General features: G+C 37.8%; 1 protein-coding gene across 2 annotated transcripts in view; it reads left to right on the top strand.

Annotated features, from left to right (window-relative positions):
• GTF2F2 (general transcription factor IIF subunit 2) overlaps positions 1–22,866 on the top strand; it is a 171,855-nt gene extending 148,989 nt beyond the window's left edge. Inside the window, exons 7-9 of one of the 2 annotated variants that reach the window (XM_053665402.1) lie at positions 2,944–3,087; positions 3,583–3,704; positions 22,337–22,430. In XM_053665402.1, coding sequence (XP_053521377.1) covers positions 2,944–3,087; positions 3,583–3,704; positions 22,337–22,346 — 276 coding nt within the window. In that variant the 3' untranslated portion in view covers positions 22,347–22,430. Of the gene's footprint in view, positions 1–2,943; positions 3,088–3,582; positions 3,705–22,336 lie in introns of both variants that reach the window. The other variant, XM_037147365.2, reaches the window with a different exon arrangement.
• The last annotated feature ends 3,791 nt before the right edge of the window (positions 22,867–26,657 follow it).

Raw genomic sequence — 26,657 nt, 5'->3', positions numbered from 1 at the left:
TGTGTTATAATATTTTAATTGGCAGTGAGTGACTTATAATTTTAATAATTAAAGTTTCAATAATGACACTTGAACATCTCTATATCACATCTACAATGGATTTTAATTATTTGGTTGTATTTCAGTCTTGAATAATTTATCTTCTATTGTTAAAATAAAATTGCATATGATGGATATTTTGGATTGTAAAAATTTGTAACTGGAGACTACATTTAAATTTCTGAGTTGACATTACTGTACAGCTAGATCATTGAGGATACATATAAGTTCAGTAATGAAAATTCACATAATATAAAAGCTTTTCTAGTCCAGTAACTATCATACTAATTAATATCTTGTGGTGGCCACTAACAAGTTAAATATCTGGCTTTGAGTATCGTTTTCTTTTTTTTTTTTTTTAATGTTTTATTTATTTTTAGAGAGGGGGAAGGAGAAATAGGGAGAGAAGCACCAATGCATGAGAAATATATTGGTCTGCTGCCTCTCACACTCCCCCAACTGAGGACCTGGCCTGCCACCCAGGCATGTGCCCTGACAGGAATCAAACTGGCGACCTTTAGCTCTGCAGGCCAGTGCTCTATCCACTGAGCCACACCAGGCAGAGCTGCATATCGTTTTCTTACAATACTAGTATGCCAGTGCACCAGTGCGAAACAACATGCCCAAAGGGAAAAGAACTAAAAAGAGAAGAAATTAAATTATCTCAACACTGTAGCCTTCTAAATAGACTAGTTCATATCACTTACAGTTTATGTATGGAATTAATTTCACTTGTTGTACAAAGTTATAAGTACAATTGTTACAGAAAACAACTCAGCTGCTTTCGGGTGTATGGAGTGGAAGTTTATTTTCACGCGATTGTCAGCTGATTTCTCAAAAGAGACCTTACAGGCAAGAAGGGTCTGGAAAGAAGTATTCCAAGTCATGAAATCTAATGACCTACAACCAAGATTGCTCTATCCAGCAAAACTTTCATTTAGAATGGAAGGGCAGATAAAGTGCTTCTCAGATAAGATCAAATTCAAGGAATTCATCATCACCAAGCCCTTATTATATGAAATGTTAAAGGGACTTATCTAAGAAAAAGAAGTTAAAAAAACATGAACAGTAAAAGGACAGCAAACACACAGTTATTAACAGCCATACATAAAACAAAAGCAAACTAAGAGGACAGCTAAATCAGAAGCAGAACCATAGAAATGGAGATCACATGGAGGGTTAGCAACAGGAGAGTGGGAGGAGGAGGAGAAGGGGGGAGAAGGTACAGAGAATAAGTAGCATAGATGGTAGGTAGAAAATAGACGGGGGGGGCGACAAGAATAGTAGGGGAAATACAGCATCTAAAGAACTTGAGACACATGGACATAAACTAAAGGGGTGGATATGTGGGGGAGGGATAAGGTGCTGGGTGGAGGGAAATGAAGGGGGAAGTGGGACAACTGTAATGGCATAATCAATAAAATATATTTAAAAAAAAAGAAATACACAACAAAAAATCAGAAAACATATTCTCAGGTGAAAAAAGTTAATAAAAATTTTTTAAAAATAAAATTTTAATATTAGCGCCAGTAGAAAGTTTTATTTTTTATAATAATTGTTATAAAGAGTGAGTTTTTAACTATATGAGGCTGGAATTTATGCAGTAATTTATTGTAAATTTTGAAATGCATTTCATTACTTTTGAAGGTAGCCCCTAGATTATAGTTATTCCAGTCGATGCAGAGGAGATTGTTCCCTGGCAGCTGTCATCTGCTGATGCTTTATTTTCCCGGGTGGGCCGATGCAGTTTTTGGGGTTTTTTTTTTAACATTTTGCAATTTTTATTTTTTATTGTTGTTCTATTACAGTTGTTCCAGTTTTACCCTGTTGCTCTCCCCTGCCTTGCCCCACTCCCACAGTCACTCCCCACCCTGTCGTCTATGTCCATGGGTCATTTATACTAACTAGTTTTTGAACTAGGCCCTTCTCCTTCTTTCCTCCCTTATTCCCCACCCCTCCCCCCTGGTCCCTATTAGTTTGTTCCTTGCTTCCATGCCTTTGGTTCTGTTTTGCCCATTTGTTTGTTTTGTTCATTAGGTTCCACTTAAAGATGAGATCATATGGTATTTGTCTTTCACTGCCTGGCTTATTTCACTTAGCATAATGCTCTCCACTTCCGTCCATGCTATCACAATATATATTTCTTCTAACAAGTTCCTGATGCCATATCAAAATCAAATGTTTCTAAGAAAATTAAAAGTTTAATCAACTGAAAGTTTGCATGTTTTCAATAAAAAAGATAATTTTTTACAAATGAACAAGTCTCTGGATGGTAACACTAGAAGTAAGTTTATATATTCCCTTAGTACCATTGCTTACTTCATTTCAAATAGAAGAAACAAGTTCAGGGAAGTCACGGACTTGGAATGAGAAACAGCCTCCTGTAACTGCCCATGTTCTTAGTCTTTTACCAATGCTTCCCAAACTTGTCACTTCCTAGAGATCCTGTTCTATGATCTGCCAGCCTCTTTACCCTCTGCCTGTGCCTAAAATCCTGAATTTTGAAAAACATCATCTATGGAACTGTATTTGTTAGAGAAATTACTGTATTTGGGGTAATCAAAAACAAAAGAAAGTTAGACTTTCTGATCAGTATGAGTTAACCAATAGCCACACTGAATTGATAGAATTTTGGCAAAGAAGGCCTTTTGGGAGGAGAAGTGAATACATTACATAAAGCTAAATTTAGGAAATAATGAAAATGGTTTATAGATTGGCACTAATACAAATCTAATACTTCTTAAAGGCTCAAAGATCTGATGAGCTGTGGGAGCAATCAGGACCCCAGGCATTTGCTATCTTGCAGCTTAAAATCTAGTAGTTATTTGGATGGCTGAAAAAAAAACGAACGTATTTCAGTTTATGTTGAATTGATGCTGTTATTTCTTCTGCTTTTGCACATAGATTGAGTATGAAAGGAAAAAGAAAGAAGATGGAAAGCGAGCTCGAGCTGATAAGCAGTATGTTTTAGACATGCTATTTTCGGCTTTTGAGAAACATCAGTATTATAACCTTAAGGACTTGGTGGACATCACAAAACAGCCTGTGGTATGTAAATGCTCATGTTGACCCTTTAACTGTGTCCTTCTACATTAATAGTGCATTACTGAAGAGAAGTATGTCATATGTAAATAAGTCCACATGCACCTGTGCTAATGTCAGGTTCTATTTCAACACTCAGTAAAGATGTCTTAATGCAGTTTTTTCTAAACATCAGCATCATTATTTTGAATTTTCAAGTGTATTTAATATTAATCACTCCATATGAAGGTGAATTTATCCTTTTTTTTTTTTTACTAATCCTTAACATTAAGCCTAAAATCTTTTTTTATATCATTTCTGGTATTTCTTTTGTTCTCCTAGCTTCCTCCAAAAAAAGCTCAACTCCTCTTGTTAATTGGAAAATGTGTCTTAGAAGAATCATATTTAAACAAGAGTCATATTGGTCTGTCACAGTGAGAGAGAGCTTACTTTTGTGGACTGTTCTCTAAAGAATTTTTATTCCTTTTTTTTTAAAGACTTCATTTATTTATTTATTTTTAGGTAGAGAGGGAGAGAAACATCAGTGTGTGGTTGCTTCTCATGAGCCTCCTACTGGGGACCTGGCCTGCAACACAGGCATATGCTCTGACTGGAAATCAAAATGGCAACCTTTCACTCCCCAGGTCAGCACTCTGTCCACTAAGCCACACCAACCAGGGCTCTAAAGAATTTTTAAAAATCATATCTACTAGCACTAACATTAGATCCTTTTAAACTAGCAGTATTGCCTCATGATGCTTGTTGAGATTGTCGTTAGGTTGGCCTGGTCTCTGTTTTTTTAAGGAACAATTTTAAAAATGGGTGTTTTAAAAATCTTGTTTTTTATATAAATAATCATTTTTATTACTTCTCCAGACTTTTGTGTCTACTTGCTAATAATTTGTATTTCTAATCCATTTAAAACACTGGTAACTGGTAAGGAATCCAAATCCTTTCTCTAGCCTTTGACATTTCCTTCTGTTTATCTTTCTTACACTGTTATCCAAGCCAAGTATCAAATTGAATTATAACAGTATTTACTTACAAGTTTTTTAGGAAAACCTTATATTTACTGTCCTTTTATAATTTGTCTACTTTGCCAATGTACTCAAGGAATATATTATTCTAACTGTCCTATTTATTTGCTTTAGAATATATAACAAGATAACTAGTTTTTAAAAACTTGAACATAACCAAATTACTAACTTATTAAAGGGTTTGGTGCTTTTTTCAGATTTATTCAAAGCTATAGAAAATGATTCATGAAACTTCAGTTTCTCACTTCTGCAGAGATTTCTCTACTGTTGTACTTCAGCCTTCTACTTTTTCATTAAGAAATTAATTTAAATTAAAAAAATGTAGTTTTTTTAAAAGACAACAGGAAAATGCTTATACTGCAGTATTATCAACTCATCTTAGTGACTTCACTCCCTTTGGCATCAAAGCCTTAGAAATGGCATTCCAAGCTAGCAAAAAAAAATTGAAATAGAATAATTTATTAGCTAAGCTGTGTTTCTTATGGTTTTAATGGAGTTTATCTGTGTGTTTTATCTAAATATGAAAAGATCAATCCAAAAACTCTGAATGCAAATGATATATTCTCATAGAATAACACACAAATATGTGTGTGAAATAGACATTTAAAGAGAAACATTCAGAAGGAAAAGAGTTTTTTTGCCTTAACATGGAATGACACGTTTTAAAAGTTTTATTCATCTTGCATCAAAGAAAAGGGATAACTAATAATCTTCTCAATTTTGGTTTTTATAATTTTTATGTGGTGTTACTCAGTGAATTTCTTATAATAAAACTTTCTTTAATTAATGGACTAATAATCTGTTTATTAATATGTTCACAAATGTATGGATTTTTCTGGGGAGCAGATTCATATTTATTTCAGATTCTCATTGAGGGCCTAAGACCCTCAAAAGGCTTTTCATTCCCAGTCAGGGCACATGCCTGAGTTTTGACCGTGAGGGGCTCATCAACTACACATCGATACTTCTCTTCCTCACTTTTCCTTTCCCTTTCCCTCCCTCTAAAAATAGATAAATAAAATTTAATAGATAAATAAAGGTCAAGCTCTGGTAACTGATGTAAAGCCAGAAACATTGTCAGTAAACATTTACAGTTTAAATTTTGAGTCTCTCCTCCCCTCTTTGAGAGTGAAGTATCAGAAGGATTTTATTATTTTTGTCCCCTGACAGTGTTTGTCTGTCGCTCTTAATGTGTTATGTCTAATCTTTCTTTATATTTTATTATATCTTTAAAATAGAAGCATATATAGCATTTCCTTCAAAATACAAACCAATAGAAACTTTATCTAATTGTTCTCTTTGAAACATTAAACTGTCAAGACCCTTTGAGTACTAACATACTCTTTTCTAGCACAGAACCCATTTACTAGTGTTTCTATTAAAAATGTCATCCAAAATCATCCCTGATAATAACTGAACCAGTTAATTTCCTTGTGCTACATGCATTGAATTTCAGGTCAAGATTTAAACAAACTTATCTTTAATTATTGATAATGTCCTTTAAATCAACAGTCCCTAGTCATGTCAATTGAGTAGATCTCTTTTTCAAATTCAGAATGTTAACTGAACAGTTTGCATGCTCTTATTAAAGTAAGTTCAAATCAACAGGAAAAACTAGGCAAAGATTTCTATGGCTTTGATTTTGAGGCAGCTTGATTCCCATATGTCAAATTCCCCAACTCAGCAGGCTGTTGCTTATTTACACAAAGTAGGCTTTTAATAAAGTAGTGCATCAGTAATGTAACATTAAGTAATCCTCATAGTTTGTCTTCAGAAAGGCCAGAGTAAAGGCTTAAGTACAAGTAATTTAATTTTTTTATTAGATTTTTTTTAGATTCTATTTGTTTATTTTTGGATAGCAAGGAAGGGCGGGAAAAAGAGAGGGAGAGAAACATCAATGTGCGGCTGCCTCTCACATGTCCCCTACTGAGGACCTGGCCTTATATACCCTGGACTGGGAATCAAACCGGCAACCCTTGGTTTGCAGATCCATACTCAATCCACTGAGCTACACCAGCCAGGGCTTAAGTAGAAGTAATTTAAACAAATCAGGAAGATGGGGGATTTTTTTAGGATAAAATGACTAGAATATTTGAATATTAAGAATTTCTCCTGTGAAAAAAATAAACTTTTATTTGTAAGTATATGCTATTCTTGATTTGTGAATTCGTTAGGACTCTTAGTTGCAAGAAATAGAAACTCAGCTTGAACTAGTTTAACCAAAAGTAGAATTTATTGGCTTCATTAGCTAAGAAGTTTGGGAATGCATCTAGCTTTAAACATGACTAGATCCAGATACTAATATTATTTAGATAGAACTGTCTCTTCCCATCTCTCCACATCTCTCTTCATCATTCTGTGTTTCTTGTGCATTGTTTTTATTCTCAAAGACAGGATCTTCCCATGTGGTAGCCAAAATGATCCCCTAAAGCACCTCATAGCTAGCAGCCTCTAAGCAAAAAGAAACTATCTGCCCCGATTATTCCAATAAAAACCCCAGTGAAGATCTTACTGATGTGGTAGGGGTGTTATGTTCATTCCTAAAACAAGAGGATGGCACAGGAATACTCTGCCAGCCAGGGCCCACTGCCTGGTACCTAATCAATGTTAATAATTTTATTGTAATTTCCAGTTTAGTGTGTTCAAAACACAACTCTTGATTTCTGCACCCCTCCAAAGCTTACCCCGGATTTCTCCATTTAAAGTGACACCATCGTTCCACAGTTGCTCAGACCAGGTGCCCCATCTTCCTGTATCCTCACACATTTATATATACATACATAGATAAACGCACACACATGTCTCAGGATTTTTTTTTTAAGATTTTATTTATTTTTATTTTTTAGAGAGGGGGAAAGGAGGGAGGGGAGAAACATCAATCAGTAGCCTCTTGCATGCCCCCAGCAGAGGACCTGGCCTGCAACCCAGGCATGTGCCCTGATGGGGAATCAAACCAGGAAATTTTTGGTCTGCAGGCCAGTGTTTAGTCCACTGAGCCACCCCAGCCAGGGCTTGACTTGGGATCTTGAAGGCAGTGGTAACCTTTCTAATTTAAATAGCTAGCAAATAAGAGTTGCGTAGTAGTTTGAACGCAGTTGTCCTGACTTCAGTCTAGGAATATCTCTTACCATGTTGCCTCTTCTACATTCAGATAAATAACTGTGTGTGACAAGCAAGGAAAATATTTTTCTAACACTGGGAATCTCTTTTTAATAAAAATTTTAAAAAGCTAATCTCTCAGGCAGCTTGCTTTCTAATTTCTCTGTTATTAAGAATCATCATCATTAATCTAAACCAGGTACATAGAGAATGGAATTTAAGCTTTATTTTAGTTCATTTAGCTCCTAATCCACAGTAAAAATAGATATTTTTAAGTGTTAGAAACTCATTCCAAATTTAGTACTTAATAAATGCTGTTTTCTCTTTTTTCCCCTAAATTTTTATCATTTGCTTTCTTTTCAGATATCTTGTGTCAGTTCTCTCTTCGTTTTCCCTATAACTGAAAGTTTTTGTTTTTCTTTTTTTTTAAGATTTTGTTTAATTTTAGAAGAGTGGGAGAGAAACATCAGTCAGTTGCTTCTCTCAGGCCTCCAACTGGGCATGGGCCACAACCTGGGCATGTGCCCTGACCAGGAATTGAACCAACAACATTTTGGTCTGCGGTATAATGCCCAACCCACTGAGCCACACCAGTCTGGGCTGGAATTTTTTTTAAATTATTGTGTATTTATTATGCTATTATAGTTGTCCTAATATTTCTCTTTTTCCCCCTCTACCCAACATTCCCCACTATCTCAGGCAGTCCACACACCATTGTTCATGTCCATGGGTCATGCTTGTAAGTTCTTTGACTACTTCACTTCCTATACTGTACTTTACATCCGCATGGCCATTCTGTGACTACCTATATGTACTTCTTAATCCCCTCACCTCTTCACCCATTGCCCCACAACCTCTTCCATCCATCAACCATCAAAACACTCTCCATATCCATAATTCTGTCCCTGTTCTTGTTTGCTTAGTTTGTTTTCAGTTGTTGATAGATATATATTTTTAATTTTTTAAATATATTTTATTGATTATGCCATTACAGTTGTTCTATTTCCCCCTTCATTCCCCTCCACCCTGCACACCCCCTCCCCCACCATCCCCCCCTTTTAGTTTATGACCACGTGTCTCAAGTTCTTTAGATTCTACATTTCCCATACTATTCTTGCCCTACCCCCTATCTATTTTCTACCTACCATCTATGCTACTTATTGTCTGTACCTTCTCCCCCCTTCTCCTTCTCCCACTCCCCTGTTGCTAACCCTCCATGTGATCTTCATTTCTATGGTTCTGCTCCTGATCTAGCTGTCCTCTTAGTTTGCTTTTGTTTTATGTGTGGTTGATAACAACTGTGAGTTTGCTGTCCTTTCACTGTTCATCTTTTTTTAACTTCTTTTTCTTAGATATGTCCCTTTAACATTTCTTATATAATAAGGGCTTGGTGATGATGAACTCCTTGAATTTGATCTTATCTGAGAAGCACTTTATTTATTCTAAATGAAAGCTTTGCTGGATAGAGCAATCTTGGTTGTAGGTCTTTGGATTTCATGGCTTGGAATACTTCTTTCCAGACCCTTCTTGCCTGTAAGGTCTCTTGTGAGAAATTTGCTGACAGTCTGATGGGAACTCCTTTGTAGGTGACTGTCCCCTTAGCTCTTGCTGCTTCTAGGATTCTCTCCTTCATTTTAATCTTGGCTAATGTAATGATGATGTGCCTTGGTGTGTTCCTTCTTGGGTCCAACTTCTTTGGGACTCTCTGAGCTTCCTGGATTTCCTGGAATTCTATTTCCTTTGCCAGATTGGGGAAATTCTCCTTTATTATTTGTTCAAATAACTTTTCCACTTGTGACTGTTCCTCTTCCCCTCTGGTACCCCTATAATTCGGATGTTGGAACGTTTAAAGATGTCCTGGAGGTTCCTAAGCCTCTCCTCATTTTTTTGAATTCTTGTTCTTGTTTCTTCATTGTTTTCTGTTTGGTCATTGTTTTCTTCCTTCTGGTCCACTCCATTGATTTGAGTCCCAGTTTCCTTTCCATTAATATTGGTTTTCTGTGCATTTCCCTTCAATTCAATTAGTTTGGTCTTCATTTGTTCCTCTAATTTGTGACTAAAATCAGCCAGTTCTGTGAGCATCCTGATCACCAGTGTTTTGAACTGTGCATCTGATAGGTTGGCTATTTCTTGGTTGCATAGAGTTCTTGGCTATAGGGCTTTGAGTTCTTCTTTAGCCATGTTTTGGTCTGTTTGTGCCTGTTACATTTGAGGAGCTGAGCCCTAGGTGTTTGCCAGGGCGGGCCAACTGAGTTGCTGGTTTGTGACACTGTATGTGGGGGTGGGATCAAAGAGGGGCAATGGTGGTCCCCTCTGGTGCTTCCTGAAAGCCGTTTGGGCCTGTGTAGTCTGTCTCACTGCTCACTCTTTCACTGGTTTATCTGTGTGTGAATGTGATACTATGGTCAGCCTTCCGCCTTATCCCTTCAGTGGGCCCACCCGTTGCTACCCCAAACCTGGGATCCGCCCACAGCTGCCTGGGCCTGGGTTGGTTCAGGGGATCTCTCCTGCCAGACTCTGCTCTGCTGCTGGCTCCGCCCCTCTTACCGGTCTCCCTGAATGGTTCGTTGTTGTTAGACTTCCGTGTGGTTCAATTTTCTGTGTTTTGGCTGTGGTTTTGTTACTAAAACTTTGTTGACTTTAAACTTGGTTGTGCGAGGAGGCACAGTGTTTCCACCTACGCCTCCATCTTGGTGAAAGTCCCAGTGTTTCGTTTTGTTTTTAGATTCTGTTGTTGATAATTGTGAGTTTGTTGTCTTGACTGTTCATAGTTTTGATTTTTTTCTTAGATAAGTTCCTTCAACATTCGATATAATAAGGGCTTGGTGATGATGAACTCCTTTAACTTGACCTTATGTGGGAAGTACTTTTTCTGCCCTTCCATTCTAAATGATAGCTTTGCTGGTTGGAGTAATCTTGGATGTAGGTCCTTGCTTTTCATCTCTTTGAATACTTCTGGTCAGTCTCTTCTTGCTTGCAAGGTTTCTTTTGAGAATCAGCTTATAGTTTTTGGGGAACTCCTTTGTAGGTAGCTCTCTTTTTTTGTCTTGCTGCTTTTAGATTTTCTCTTTATCTTTTACCTTTGGCACTTTAATTATGACATGTCTTAGGGGGCCATCTTTGTGTCCAACTTGTATGGGACTCTGAGCTTCCTGGACTTACATGTCTATTTCCTTCACCAAATTGGGGAAGTTTTAGCTCATTATTTCAAATAAGTTTTCCATTCTTAGTTGTTGTCTTCTCCTTTTGGCACCCCTGATTCATATGTTTGTATGCTTAAAGTTGTCCCAGAGGTTTCTTAAGCCTCTCCTTGTTTTTTTGAATTCTCATATCTTCTTTCTGTTCTGGTTGACTGTTTATTTCTTCCTTTTGTTTTGTATCACTGATTTGAATCCCAGCTTCCTTCCCTTCACCATTGGTTCCCTGTATGTTTTTCTTTATTTCACTTTGCATAGCCTTTACTTCTTTCTTTATTTTCCTACCATACTCAACATTTCTTTGAGCATCCTGATCACCAGTGCCTTAAACTCTGCATCCGATAGATTGGCTATCTCTGTGTTACTTAGTTCTCTTTCTGCAATTTTAATGCATTCCTTCATTTGGGTTTTATCTACCTCTTTCTTCATTTTGACAGGCTCCCTGAGTTTCTGTGTATTAGTTAAAGCTGCTTTGATTCCCAAGCACTTGTTATGTTGTAAGGGGTAAAGCCTTAGATACTCGCCAGGACACAGCAGCCCACTTTATCACTGTGGTGGGAGAGAGGTCAGAGAGGGCACAGTGCCTCTTGCTTGGCTCTCACCCTGTTTCCAGTCACTTCCTCCACTTCCCATAGCATCTGGTGACCTTCTAGATGCTGCCCTCATACTGATTCCCAGAGCGGGTGAGTTTGCAAATGTTCTAGGGCCCTGTGAGCCCTTTACACAAATTCTTCTGAGAAACCAAAGGTTTCTGCTACCACGCTAACCCTTACTGGTTTACAGGTAGTAGGGGCTTTATTTTCCTCTCTGGAACAGTGGGCTGTGGGTCTGGCTTGGGGCTGGGATCGCTCACTCTGCAGTTGTTACTCCCAGTTTTTATCAGCCATACATTAGTGTAGGACTGCCCATTTTGTGGGCCACTGCTGCAGGTGCCCTGACTGCTGCCAGCACCTTGCTGTGCCATACTGCATACTCTCTGTCCTTCCTACCTGTCTGGATGAATGTTGCTTCTTTAAATCCTTGGTTGTCAGACTTCCATACAGTTCAATTTTCTGGCAGTTTTGGTTGTTTTTTGTCTTTAGGTTATTTGTTATCCTTCTTATGTTGTGCAGGAAGACAAAGCAACCATCTTGGCTGACAGTCGACAAGACCCTCTATCTTTGACCTTTAGCATTTTAATTGTGATGCGCCTTGGCATGGGCCTTTTTGCATCCATCTTATTTGGGACTCTGTGCTTCCTGGGCTTGCATGTCTATTTCCTTCACCAGATTAGGGAAATTCTCTGTTTTTCATATAGATTTCCAATTTCCTGCTCTTTCTCTTCTCTTTCTTCTACCCCTATAAGGTGAGTGTTGGACCTCTTAAAGTTGTCCCAGAGGCTGCTCACATTATCCACAGGGTTTCCTTGGATTCTTTTCTCTTTGTGTTGTTCTGATTGGTAGTTTTTGCTTCCTTATTGTGTTCCATATAATTGATTTGATTCTCAGCTTCATCCACTCTACTGTTGTTTTTCTATAAATTGTTCTTTATTTTATACTGTGTCCTTCATTTCTGACTGGATCTTTTTTATGCTGTTGATGACTTCACAGAGTTCCATAAGCCTTCTTATACCAATGATTTGAACTCTGCAACTGATAGATTGCTTATCTCCCTTTTGTTTAGTTCTTTTTCTGGAGTTTTGATATATTCTTTTAATTTGGGCCATGTTTCTTTGCTCATTTTGGCAGCCTCCCACTGTTTGTTTCTATGTATTAGGTAGAGCTGCTATGACTCCATGTCTTGGTACAGTGGCCTACTGTAGCAGGTATCTTGTAGGGTCCAGTGGCACAGCCTCCCCTATCACCCAAGCTGGGTACTTGAGATGTGCCCTTTTTGTGCTGTTGGCAGGTCAGTGGGAGCGATTTACCCAGACCAGTCAGCTATGGGGTCAGGCTGTGACCACTGATGACCAACCTCCACTCTCTGTAGAGGATCAGCTGTGCAGGGGCAGGGTGGTGGTGCTCAGACATGGTCTGTAGCTGTCCACTGGGTGTGCTGGCCCTGGGATTTCCCAGTTGCAGACCAATGTCAGCCCGCACCTTTTTGCCCAGGGCCACCCTATCTGAGCAGTAAGCAATCTGAGATGGCTGCTATTCGTCCTGGGTTTGGGGATTGGCAAAGCCAAGCTGTAAATCTAATCTGACTGCCTCTAGGGAGCACTGAAGCCATCTGTTTCTTGTTTGATAGGTTTTAGGCACTAAGACCAACTATTCTTATGAAAAAGCAGCTTGAGTGGGCTTGTAAATCGGGAAGGTCAGAGCCTCTGGCGATCTCTAAGGTGTGTCTCACAGAGTATTAGCCAGGTCGATGGTGTCTCTGATATGGCATGAGATTACCAGCTCTGCTGGGGGAGAGTTTAGCAAAGAGACAACGGCCTCTGCTCACCTTGATGCCAACACTTCAGTTTCTCCCTATACACTCTTGGAGCTTTTTATGCTGCTACCTGGTTCCAGAGCTCAGAGAGAGCGAGTCTGAGTAAGTCCATGTAGGTTCCTTAAGAGGAACTGCTTAAGGCTCCAGGATTTTCTTTCAGTGACTCAATCCTCTCTGGTTTTTACAGCCAGAAGTTGTGGATTTATCTTCCTGACACTGGAATCCTAGGCTGAGGGGCCTGGTATGGGACTCCTCACTCCCAAGTTCTCATTCCCAAACTTTTATCCACGTAGGTGAGGGACCAGCCTGTTCCATGGCTGCACCCCTCCTACCAGTCTGGGTGGATGTGGTTTCTTTAATTCTGTAGTTGTCAGACTTCCAATCACCTCAGTTTCATAGTTACCAGGCTTTCATTCAGCTCAATTTCTGGCATTCCTGAGTAATGGTTGTTCTACATGTTAGTTGTAATTTTGATGTGGTTGTGCAAAGAGGTGAGCCATGTTTGCCTATGCCACCATCTTGACTAAAAGTCCAAGACTTCTATTTTCTTAAAATAATTATTTGCCAACTTATGAAATGTGGAGCTTCATTTAAAAGTTTTAGAATATGAATTGTCGTGCTAAAATAAATTAATAATAGTTTGAATATAAATGGATGAAATTTAAATATTTATGACTTGTAAATTTTTCCTGTGAATAGAATGTTCATAGGAAACATTCAGTAGATCTACTACCAAGTTTATAATGGGGTAGTAACATTTTCTCTCATTTATTTTTTAAAACATTTTATTTATTTACTTACTTACTTACTTACTTATTTATTTATTTGAGAGGGGAAGGGAGAAAGGAGAGAAAATCTTCACTGTGTGATTGCCTCTTGTGTGCCCGCCCCCCCCCCCCCACCAACTGCATACCTGACCCACAACCCAGGCATGTGCCCTGATTGGGAATTGAACTGATGACCCTTTGGTTTGCAGGCTAGTACCCGATCCACTGAGCCACACCAGCCAGGGCCATCTTGTCTTTTAATATATGGTTTGTTTCATCCTCTTTTAAACCTTTTTATTATATTTCTTTTTAAAAAGATTTTAATTATTTTTAGAGAGAGGGTAAGGGAAGGAGAAAGGGAGAGAAATACCAATGTGTGGTTGCTTCTTGCATGTCCCCTTCTCGGTACCTGGCCTGCAACTCAGGCATGTGCCCTGATTGGGAACTGAACTAGTGACCCCTTGATTCACAGGCCAGCACTCAGTCCCCTGAGCCATACCAGCCAGGGTTTTTTTTTACCATATTTCTGGATGAGTTAAAAGTTGGGGTAAGTTTACCAACATAACCAATTGAGTCCAGATTTTGCTTGAGGTATGTTAATAAAAACAATATCTAACATAGGCACCCAGTAAAATAAAAATCGGCATTTATTTATATATATAAGCTACATAGAATTTTCATTTAAGCAGTAGGCATTAATATTTATATTTAATCTGAAAATTGCCATTACCCATAAAATCTCTACCTTTCCAGTCCCATTTAATTTAAAGGGAGGTAAAGTAAGTTTTTAAGCTTGTTAGTTGCTTTCTCCTGAATTCTATATGTGCTCCCTGAACAAGCTAGGAATGGTTTTTAAGTTTACCATTCTTGTGGAAGCTGTCTCAGGAAAGAAATCATTTTCTTTTTTTGAAATTTATCTTTAGAAGGGAAGGGAAGGAGAGAAGGAGAGAAATATCAATGTATGGTTGCCTCTGGTGCATCCCCTGCTGGGAACTGGCCCCTGCTGGGAACTGACCTGCAACCCAGGCATATGCCCTGATGGGGAATCGAATCACAGCCTTTTGGTTCACAGGCCGGTGCTCAATCCACTGAGCTATACTAGCCAGGGCCCAGAAATCATTTTCTTCCCATTGGTCTCTGCATTAGAGGAAACATTATGGATTTAGATAAGTGTTTGAAGTCTTCCAGTTTCTCTGCCTGGGAAGAGGAACTGAGATACCAGAAGATAAGCCTTAGGCTGGCTTTCTTCAGTTCTCTATTGCAGCTTTATAAGCCATTCTTTTCTTTTAGAATGTCCTACGACAGATACTCTTAATTCCATTATTTTTCCATTCCTGTGTATATGAGCTGATATACACAGAACTAGCCACTGTTGAACATATTACTTTACTCACTATAATTTAATAATTAAAAAGATGGTGTTTTCTTAATTTGTTGTTAGACCTCGAGAGGTCTCCTTCCTGCCCCCCCCAATTGAAAACCTTTATTTTCAAGTATAAGTTACACTGGTTTTTTTTTAGTTATGGTTGAGTGGATTTTAGTATTACTCACAAAGTTGCATTCTATTGACCATGGTCAATTTTAGAACACTTTCTTCACTCCAGAGGGCAACTCCGTGATTAATAATCTTTCCTGCAGAACCACCGTCTTCCAGTAACTAACACAAAGGGAAAGAGGAGAGGTACCCTCTAGGCCTTTTAGAAAACACGGAGTTGTTCCTTTGGCTACATACATGTGAATCTACAAGAAAGGTGATATTGTAGCTATCAAGGGAATGGGCACTGTTCAGAAAGGAATGCCACACAAATGTTACCATGGCAAAACTGGAAGAGTCTACAATGTCACCCAGCATGCGATAGGCATTGTTGTAAACAAATAAGGGCAAGATTCTTGCCAAGAGAATTGATGTATGAATTGAGTATATTAAGCACTCAAAGAGTCGAGATAGCTTCCTGAAACATGTGAAGGAATATGATTAGAAAAAGAAGGAAGCCGGAGAGAAAGGTACTTGAGGTCAACTGAAGCATCAGCCTGCTCCACCCAGAGAAGTGTACTTTGTGAGAACTAATGGAAAGGAGCCTGAGCTGTTGGAACCCATTCCCTATGAATTCTTGGCATGATAAATCAGTGTGAAAAAAGTAAAAGACTTCTATACTAGAAAAAATAATAATAATAATAATAATCTTCCCCTTACATTGGAACCTGGGCAACCTCTGATCTGCTTTCTGTCTCTATAGATTTGCTTATCCTGAACATTTCATATAAATGGAATCATATAGTATGTTATCTCTTATGACTGGCTTCTTTCACTTAGGCATAATATTTTCATGTTTTAATCCATTTTGTGGCATGTATCAGCATTTTGTTCTTTTTTATTGCCAAATAGTAAACCATTATATTATATTCAAATAAGTTATAGAACATTTTGTTTATCCATTCATTCATGGATGGGCACTTGACCTGTTTTCACTTTCTGACTGTTATAAATAAAGCTGCTATGACCATTCATGTACAGGTTTATGTGTAAAGATATAGTTTTATTTCTCTTGGGAGTAAAATTGCTGGATTATTTTGGTAACTTTTTAACCTGAGGAACTGCCAGATTGTCATCAATCCTTCTTTAATCCTTAGCCAGCAAAAACTTTTACACTCTGTTCCAGGTATCATAAGGTAAATAATGTTTCATTATTGGGAATGCTAGGTACGTTACTGAAAATTCTCTCTTGGTAAAATATATACTTAGAGAGTCTTTTTGTATGCCATTTAGTTTCTAGCAACATTTTTAAGTAAATAAATAATAACTATGAAAATTGCTATCTTCTTATATTTTGTACATTTCAAATTATACCTCACACCAAATGCAGTAATATCGTTGCCATCATTCTAGATGCAAGAAATCATATTTAAATTCCAAATGGAATTTTATTTTTTTCATCTTTATTAAGTTTTGGATAGCTCTGATTGTATTTTCCTTATTAACATTTTCAACATTAAATATATATATATATATATATATATATATATATATATATATATATATAGTCACACCAACACTTTTTTCCTAGTTCAAAGCCGTCACATCCCAGCCTTGGAATAACTAGCCATATTCTAAGGTTATATTACATTCAGCATATAAATAATATAGTTTAGAAAGTATCATTAAGCAAGAGGTTCAAGTTAAAAGTTTTGTCCCAAAGGAAGGAAACTTTAATTGAAATATGCAAACATGTCAATCTTTTGCCAAATCCAGTTAGATGAAAATGATTTACCAGCACACAAATATTAGTGCGGTAATGAATTGTTTTCTCAGATCTTGGATTAAGCCATAAGGTAGATCAGGGGTTGAGGGGTGGGGTTTGTGCTTTGACCATTTCATTACCCATCATCTCTCTGCTTCTTAAGAGTTTTACAATGAAGGAATACAGCCAGTGGGACCCTGAGTGGAAGACAGGGCCAGGATCTAGTAGAAAAGCAGAGGTGAAACCAAAAGAAAAATGCTGAGGTGGCCCATGTTCCATAAATGTCCCCAGCATCACCTTCCCTCTCCTCGTCACAGTTTTCTGTATATAAAGCAGTCATCTTGCTTCACAATTTATGTCTAATGTGTAGTTTATCTATTTATTTTTATTTTTTTTTAAGTTGAGGGGTTTTTTTTAAAGATTTTATTTATTTTTAGAGGGAAGGGAAGGAGAAAGTGAGGGATAGAAACATCAATGTGTGGTTGCCTCTTATGTGCCCCCCCACTAGGGACCTGGCCTGCAACTTAGGCATGTGCCCTAGACTGGGCCCATCGAATCAGCGACCTTCTGATTTGAAGGCCCATGCTCAATCCACTGAGCTGTGCCAGCCAGGGCTGTAGTTTGTTTATTTTTTTAATGAAAGAAATTTGTGCCTTGGAGCCACTAACATCTTCATCAGTAAGTTCTCTGTTGACCTTGCTTAAAGGAGTCACAGACACACAAAAATTGCATAAACATGAAGTGATACTTTGACATTATTACAGAACTGATAATGCCCTTCTTGCCCTTGGATCACTTTATAAGAAGCATACATGTAGAGTGATTTCCCTTTGGTGACTACATTAACCAGTGCTGTAGTCTTTGGTGTAGATTCGCATATTGCATATTCATTCTAGTCTTCTTGGGAACATTATGTCACTAGAAGTCTAGTAGAGTTGTAAGCAGTATTACTTGATGATCAGCTTTCTATCAAAGATAAATCTTTTTGACCGACTTCTTGGAATTACTTTCATAATGCTTAAGACTGAAATTTCTGATGAAATGCAGGTAAATCCTCCATTTGGTTAGCAGAAAGTAGAAATGGCCGGGGTTAGAGGGAGGACAGGGAGGGAGAAAAAGACACTAAAATAGTGGGCTACAGTGCCTTATGACTCTAAATAGGTTTATCTCGATGTTGGAGAAGGGTTAGGAATTTCATCTGTGGATTTCTGGCATTTTAGCTGCCACAGTTGTGTCTTTACTCACAAATGCAAACCATATGCTATCACTTTACTTCTTTGGTTCAGTATATGATTTGCCTTTTCCTTCCAAGGAAGCTGTAATATTCTACCCCTTTTTTCTCCTCATGAAGACTTACTGTAAATACTCTCCTACACATCCTTTTTATATGAAGAACTGCTGGACCTCAGCCAGCTTATTCAGATCTTGTTCTGCAGCACTGCACAGAGTCAACAATTAGAAATCTTTCGAATTTTATGTGACATAAAGGTGATCTACTCAGTTCTATACTACTTTGTTTAAAATACAAGTAGGCAAAAGGTCACATTAAAAAGTCAATGTTTAGCCCTGGCTGGTGTAGCTCAGTGGATTGAGTGCAGGCCTGCGAACCAGAGGATCACGGTTCAATTCCCAGTCAGGGCACATGCCTGGGTTGCAGGCGAGTTCCCTGCAGGCCAGTTCCCAGCAGGGGATGCACTAGAGGCAACCATACATTGATGTTTCTCTCCCTCTCTCCTTCCCCTCTAAAGATAAATAAATAAATAAATATTTTTTTTAAAAAGTCAATGTTTAGAATAAGAGGAGGAAAACTAGTTTTTCTTGATACCTGCGCGGAATTAGCATTCAATTAAAGTGATCAAATCTATGCCTTTAAACAACCTAACACCTTGACTCAGGCTGGGTTAGGTTCCCCTTCTCAGTACACTCCCATAATATGCTGTGTATATGTTCTTACTGCTCTGCTTCTGTATTATTTCATGATTGCCTGTTGTATGTCTTAAGTCTTCTGCCCCACAAATCCTTATCTTAAGCCATGAACTCTGTGAGGATAAAAACTGATTTGTACCACTCTACCTGGTACATAGTAGGTGCTGAAATAAATATTGGTGTGAATATATGAGTTTTTAAAAAGGAAAGTTACTCTTTAATCCTATTAGAACCTTAAAAATTTCCCACTCAGTTAGTTGGCTTTGTCTCCAACAATATTTTAGCAGTATAATACAGATTTTAGTAATACATGTTATTCAAATTCAGGTAAACAATTTAATGAATCAACTTTTATTTCTCCAACTGGGTCATTGCCCTATAAGTTAATTAGAGCCTGAATTCTAAACATGAAAAGAACTAGAGCCCTGACCAGTGTGGTAGAAGGTCGCTAGTTCAATTCCCGGTCAGAGCACATGCCTGGCTTGCAAGTTCAGTCCCTTGTCAGGGCGTATGCAAGAGGTAACCAGTCAGTGTTTCTCTCATGTGGATTCTTCCCTCCCTTCTCCCCTCTCTACAAAAAAAAATGAGTAAATAAAATCCTTTTTAAAAAGAAAGAAAAGAACTAGAATTACCTTAGTTTATCCCTTCAGCATAAGTAAGCTAAGCCCTCTAATGTGCAGGCAGGCACTATAATAGGAACATGGTTTGTTGGGAGAGAGAGACTTGTAAATAAAGGGTTATAATATATCATGAAGACTTTATTATTGAGAGCTGGGACTGTTAGGGAAAGTTTCCTTGAGAAAGTGACATTCGTACCAAATCTTAAAGAATGAGGGGTTTAGATATGAGAGAAGGGGGTGAGCATTACAAGAAAAGGGAACAGCATATGGAAAAAACTAGAAGTCTACAGACACAGAAATGGCAAGTGTATATAAAGGGAAGTATTAGAAGATGAAGCCAGAGGTTTTAAAAAGCAGACCTGAATGGATTCCTGCAGAGTTTGGAATTTAACCTTAGGCCTAAGGGCTAAGGTCACTGAAAAATTTTAAATGGAGGAATGATGTGATCTCACTGTTACCTACTTGTGTCTTTCCTTCAGAGATTTTCTGACCTTGTTTTTCCCTATCATTACTACTGCTGTCTCTGCTAATGCTTGGTGCCAAGTTAACTTATTTGGTTAGAGTAAAATGGTCTTAGGTTGCAGTTGGGAATGTTATAAAACTGTATATAAAAACTACATTTGGAAATGTAGAGTTGCCTTCCTCACCCCAGCCCCCTGCCAAGAAAAAAATCTACCATAGCTAGATAATGTGACTCTAATCCCATCTTATTACCTAATGTAATAATTGATAGTCTGTGAATATGTCATTCCATTCTTACTGCAAAAAGGAAAAAAGTGATGTTTTGGTTTAAAAATAAATGTTCTGTAACCTTCTGATAACTACTTAAGCAAAATAAAGGTGGACTACACATGAAAGCAACTGAATTTTTACGCCTTAAGACTTTCTTAATATTTTGTGTTTAACCCTTTTTAGGTTTTTCATGTTCTATATTTAGATTATAAATGAGCACACTAGACTTGAAATCAAGAGAGCTTCTATCAGGCAACCACAATACTCATGGTGATTGCTGTTTTCATTTTTGACCCATTGCAAAGCATTCACAGTTGCATGATTGTTTGTGCACAGGGTCTTAGTCAGTCTCACAATAAATCATTCTTTGGAATTTTACAAAGATGTCATTCTTGGCATCTAAACTGAAGATCATTTGTGGCCAACCCATCATTTTCCATTTATGAATCCCTTTTAATTAGGAAGTAGTTACAAGCTGTCCTATATTCTAAATGTAATTTGAAGTGACAGATGGCACACATGCACATGACCTGGATGTCTCAAGCCTTTTTACTTACTCATGTGCAAGGGTCCTTCAGTAAAGCCAGCTCCAGGTCTGGGAGGCCAGCAAGCCACCTCCTGGGGAAACCCAGGCCTCATTTGATTCATTGCTGCCACCTGCTGGGAGCGGCCACTGAAATGGGAAAGCTGCTGACATGGTAGAACTGAGCCCAAGAAGGGCCATAGGAGGAACTTGTGTGCACATAGTTCCAGTGCTAATCAGCTGTCGTTTCTAGGTGACAACCTATCCTTAAATAAGAGGACTTTATAAACTGTAGAGTATTATACCAATGTAAGGTGGGGTTAGGTTACGTTGGTTGATGCATACTGTCCACCAATGATGAGGCTCAGAGAACACTTCAGAGACTCAAAAATCCTAGAATATTAGAGCTGGGAGAATCCCTAAAGCAGATGCTGTGGAATTTTAATTAAACCAGAGTCTCTTGGGGGCTTTTGGAAATGCAGATACCCAGGCCTGGCCCTAGAGAGTTTGATTCACTAGGCGTAAAATGGTGCTTATTTAACAAGTGTCCCATGAGGTTCTGGTGCAGGTAGTCTAGCACCACACTCAAGAAGGGCACTGCCTTAAACACTATCTAGGTAAGAACTTATAAGTCATTTTTGTAATCAGTGCCTCATTTCAATAAATACAGTATTACACCTTTCATCAAAGAGATATCACTATAATACTGTAACTGGTTCTTCGAAGCATACACACAAACATTATTTTTGGATTGGTTTGTTCTGTAGCAGGAAAAAACAGTCACTTTTAAATGATTAACTTTTCTGTCTGCTCCAAGAAGGAGGTAAAGCACTATAATTTATAACTGGTTAGTTTATAGTGGATGCTTTTGGCCTTGGACATTGGTAAGTAGGATTTGGATTTAGTATTATATTTATCATAGTCATCATTTTCATAAACATATAGTAATCATTTGGTATTAATATCTGTTGAATTTTCAGGGACCTGAAATATTACAATGCAGAGTTCTGCCCTACAATAGCTATCTGCTTGCCTCATTCCTTCCTTAGGAGGAGCCACGCACAACAAAGCTGCAGCCCCCAGGGTTTTAGTATGGCTAGCTACCACTTCTTATCTTCAATCAGTCTTGACAAGCTTGGCCAAGATAGCAATAGTAAAGACAAAAATGACTTTCCTTGTTACACAGGAAAAATAAGTGATCTGAGAGCAAATTTGAAAACTCAGAACTGAGAATTCTGGGTGCCAGTCATGTGCTTGCCTCATAGAATATTATTGTTCCAAAAATATTTGTCATGTTTTATGTGCTCCTGCTTCTGAAATGACTAGTTTAAGAATCACTATCTCTGTGAACTTAGGCCACTGAACTCAGGGGCAGGTTACACTTGGTATACAGTGTTATCTTAGTAAGCATTGGGCACCAGTAATTTTCTAGGCTTTTTTAATCTCTCAGGTCATTGTCATTCAGGACTTCCAACCTCTTTACTGTAGATGATCATATATTGAATGCAGTTATCTTATATTGCATAGGTAAAATTGAAAGGCAGTTTATTGAACCTCTTTATAGAGAAACATTGTTGCGCGAACAGCATCATAATTTTTATTATTTATAGAATGTGGTTTGGTATATCATTTTATGTTAAATTTTGTTTCCTGCCTTCAGAATCTCATCTCTTTGGGTTTGTTTGTTTGTTTGTTTGTTTGTTTGTTTTGGGTTGTTTTTATAGGGCTACCTGAAGGAAATCTTAAAAGAAATTGGTATTCAAAATGTAAAAGGGATCCACAAAAACACATGGGAGCTGAAACCAGAATACAGACACTATCAAGGAGAAGAAAAGAATGATTAAGAAGATTCTAAGCCAGCATGCTAACAGAACTCAAGGGTGATGTGTTAAGCATACTGCTTTGATACTTGAGCACTTGAGCACCATCTGTTACAGGCGTAAAATGACTGATACTATAATTTCCCTGGGTAAATTTTCTAAACAATGATTCTTGAAAAGTTACTTGTTTTTTTTTTAAGAGAAATAACAAATTTACTTATAGACTTGTATTAAGTCAGATTATTCATGATGGGGATAAGACATTATGTAATTAAAGCAAATCAAGGAAATAACTATCCACTGAGATAAATATTTTTCTGTATTATTTGATTTTAACAGCAGAACACCAGAATGCTGAGGTTGAGTGCCACTATACTAAGAAAATTTTTATCCTTGCATTCTCACTGTAAAATAAATCCTGATTAAGGAAGGTGGTCTTGTTTTCCTGCCCTGCCTCCAGTTGTCTTATCCTGCTTTGTTCTGGTATGGGAAGCAAACCCTTTCCCCACTGCCTTCCAATTCTTAACTATTTGAGACTTGGTGTCAGGAAGCAGGTGGATAATGGTGTGATAAATCTGTATAGGACTGAGAATTCTTGATGCCTGTCCTGTGCTTGGTTTGTTTGTAGCATATAACTTTTTCAGAACTTTGTCTTTTTATGTTTGAAACTGCCCTGAAACACAACCTGTGTCTTCTACCCCTGCCTTTTGTATTTGTGGTGACAGTGCCTGCCAGGTGGAACTTGGTGGCTGCTAATAGCATTTCCGGACCACAGCTCTGTGTCATTTGAAGTCATGCGTTGATATTTCTGCAGACCTGTTTTCTTCAGCTTATTTTAGTTACCTTTAGCTCATCATACCTGACAGTATCTGCTTCAGTCTTTTAAACATTTAGTTTGAGCCTCTTAAACACTTGTTACCTTTCAATAGGATAGCTAATCTGTGTGGTAGACTGGTGTCATTCATGATTAATTTTTTTGGAGTTGCTTTCTTAATCATTACTAAAATATTGGCCATGGAAGAGACTCCCTTTTACCTATGTTTCCATATTCTTTCTTGTCATAAAGATTTTTTATTTTTATTTTTAGAAAGGGGGAAGGGAGGGAGAAAGGGAGAGAACCATCGATATGCAAGAGATACATTAATTGGTCACCTCTTGTGCATCTTCTACTGGGGACCTGGCCTGCAGCACAGGCATGTGCCCTGTCTGGGAATCAAACCAGTATCTTTGTGGTTCACAGGCTGGGACTCAATCTACTGAATCACACCAGCCAGGGCTGAGTTTCCATATTATTTTATTTCAGGACTCGCTTACTCTGATAACATGCTTTTGACTGCCAGAAATGAGGAAGTAAAAATCCTAAACCCTAAACCATTGTGAGATTGAGAGGAAACCATTGTGAGATTGAGATTAACAATGTCATCTATATAATAGATGAGATTGTTAAAACTCAGCCAGTACACAAATTTAGGGTATGTTTTAACTTTCAAAATGTAATAAGATTATGGTTTCTGGACATTGGAAAGATTTAAATTAGGTGTTGCCACAGTAACTTCTAAAGTGATACATCTTAAAAAAGAAAACAGAATTTGCTCTGTTGTATTATAAGTAGCTCTTATGCGTTTCAGCAGTGTTGCAGTTCTTAAGGGTCTATGAACAAATCTTCTTTGAAGCATATTTTGATCAATGTTGGTATATACCAGTGAAATAAGAGTGAACACTTTTCAGGTCCTTACATGCCTGACAATGTGTTAAATGCTCTAAAATATCTCATCAAATCCTCAGAAATAGTGCTGAGAGATAGTGTCAATTTTATGGAACCATTTCCTGCCCACCATACATACCCTCATGAGTACTGCTCCCTCTTTGGAGGAATGCTACCCTTAGAGCAAAGTGAACAAAAGAGTGGACTTACTTTCCCAGAACTTGCCCTCCCCCTGCACCCCCAGTCTTACCTCCAGACCAGGAAGAAGGTGCAGATTGCAGACAGAGTTGTGAGGAGGGGAGTTTATCTCTGGCATCCGCACTTGAATTCAGACATCTAAACACCCATCCCCACCTCCCCCCTTTAGTAAAAAGAAGATCTTTGTACTAAATTTAAATTTCTGTTACACTTCAAGTACCTGGGTAGGGTGTGTGATGTATGACTTTAGAGTGGACTCTTTTAGACCTCCAACAGAGTTAAGGAGCCCAGTGGAATATGACAGAAGGTGGGGCACTGAGCTGAAGGGGAGCTGCCTTGGATTAAGACTTCTCGTGCTGCAGACACCCCTTTCATATCAATACATTGGCCATCTTCCCTATCATTTTTATAAGAGTCCAGATGATAAGCTGCTTCTCTTTTTGATTGAGTTTTCTTTCTGATGTATATACAGAGCAGGTTCCTGAGTATAGTTTAATTTGCATAATGTGTAAGAGGAAATATCAGAGATCACTTTTGAACCTGACTTTTCACATACTCATTCTTTCTTCTTCCTACTTTGGACAAGTACCACCATCCATAATACAATTATATAATGTAACTTCTGACAGATGAACACTGTGAGCCTTTAATTATTTAAGAAAATTAACAGGTTTTTTAAAAGATTCTATTTACTTATTTTTAGACAGAGGGGAAGGGAAGTACAAAGAGAGGGAGAGAAACACCACTGTGTGGTTGCCTCTCATGTGCCCCCTACTGGGGACCTGGCCTGCAACCCAGGCATGTGCCCTGACTGGGAATCAAACCAGCAACCCTTTGGTTCACAGGTCGCATTCAGTCCACTGAGCTACACCAGCCAGGGCGAAAATTAACAGTTTTTATCTGATTTTGTTAGAAATCATCTAAATTAAGGACTTTTTAGATGCTCTAGTTTACAGTTTAAAATAGATTCTTAGAAGTAATTTAAACTTAAATTTTAGGTTTTTAAAGAATTATTTTCTTAAAGTGTACCATATTTTTAAATGTTGAAATTTGTATTTGTAAGGTCTTAAGATAGTTTTGTTTTGTTTTTTATTATTTTGTGGAAACGTAAGTACACCAAAAGAGCATGTTCCTGGATTAAAATTTTTAATCTGGTATGTTCATGGAACACAATGGCTATTTATTTGGCAAGTATTTATTGACCGTGGGTATATTCCAAGCCCTATGGGATATGAATGCATAATAGTCTAGTGGGAAGTACAGAGTGTAGAAAGGTAACAATGCCGTGTGAGTCCTGAAGTGTGAACTAAGTGTTACAATCAATCAAAATATTCCATTTAATTCATCATTGCCATTTAGACTCTACGTGGATTTCCAGTTTTAAAGTATTTGAATGCAGTAATATATACTTAATTTTAAAACATCCTTGAGTATAATTTAACTATTGATAATTTATAAGACACAAAAGGACTTACACAATGCCTAAGAATCATGATTATGAATACATAAAATGGATGTCTATAATATATCAATAGAAAACTGAATTAAAGACTTTACTGGGCTAGTCCTCTTGACATTTAAGCCTTAATTCTGATTGCCACTCTAGTTTCTCTCCTTGAACAAAAGCCTGTGAACCACTTTGGCCATTCATTCATTCAGTGAAAAATCCATGCAAATGCCCACTGTATGCCAGGCAACAGGGGTAAAGGTGATGGGTATTTGTGGTAATGTGCCTTATATGCTACCAGTTCTTTTCCTACTTGACTACGGTAAGCAAGAAGAATAATAGGTTTTGTTTATTAGACCTTTATTATGTGCAGACACTGTGCTAAGCATTGGACTTGTGACTCGTTTAATCCTCACAGCACCATTACGGCATAGGTTCTCTTTTTACCCTTGTTTTATAGATGTTCGGGTGCTAAGAGTTTAAAGAATCATAGTCATACAATAGTCAGGGTCAGAGCTGATTCAGAGCCTAGAACATCACTCTGGAGTGCAGGCTCTTAGTCACCCTTATGTATATATGAATCATGGGTGCTACTTGCTGATTGCCCACAGCTATAATTTATTTGCCCAGAGTCTTTCATCTTTGGGTTTTGTTTTAATAATTATTAAGATATAATTTACATATCTCTCTCACATTTGACTTCTCACTAATGGGTAACAGAATCTCAAGAGTTACCATTCCTGAATCGAAAAAAAAAAAAAAGAGAGAGATCATTCCGCCAAGATGGAGGCATAGGTGGAAACACCGTGCTTTCTCACACAACCAAGTTTAGAGACAACTAAATATTAGCAACAGAAAACACAGCCAGAACACGG

This window comes from Artibeus jamaicensis, unplaced genomic scaffold (genome assembly GCF_021234435.1).
Source record: "Artibeus jamaicensis isolate MK-2021 breed Jamaican fruit bat unplaced genomic scaffold, CSHL_Jam_final contig_414, whole genome shotgun sequence".
NCBI lineage: Eukaryota > Metazoa > Chordata > Mammalia > Chiroptera > Phyllostomidae > Artibeus > Artibeus jamaicensis.
Note: the sequence above shows the minus strand (reverse complement) of the source record. Positions and strands in the feature narration are given on the sequence as shown.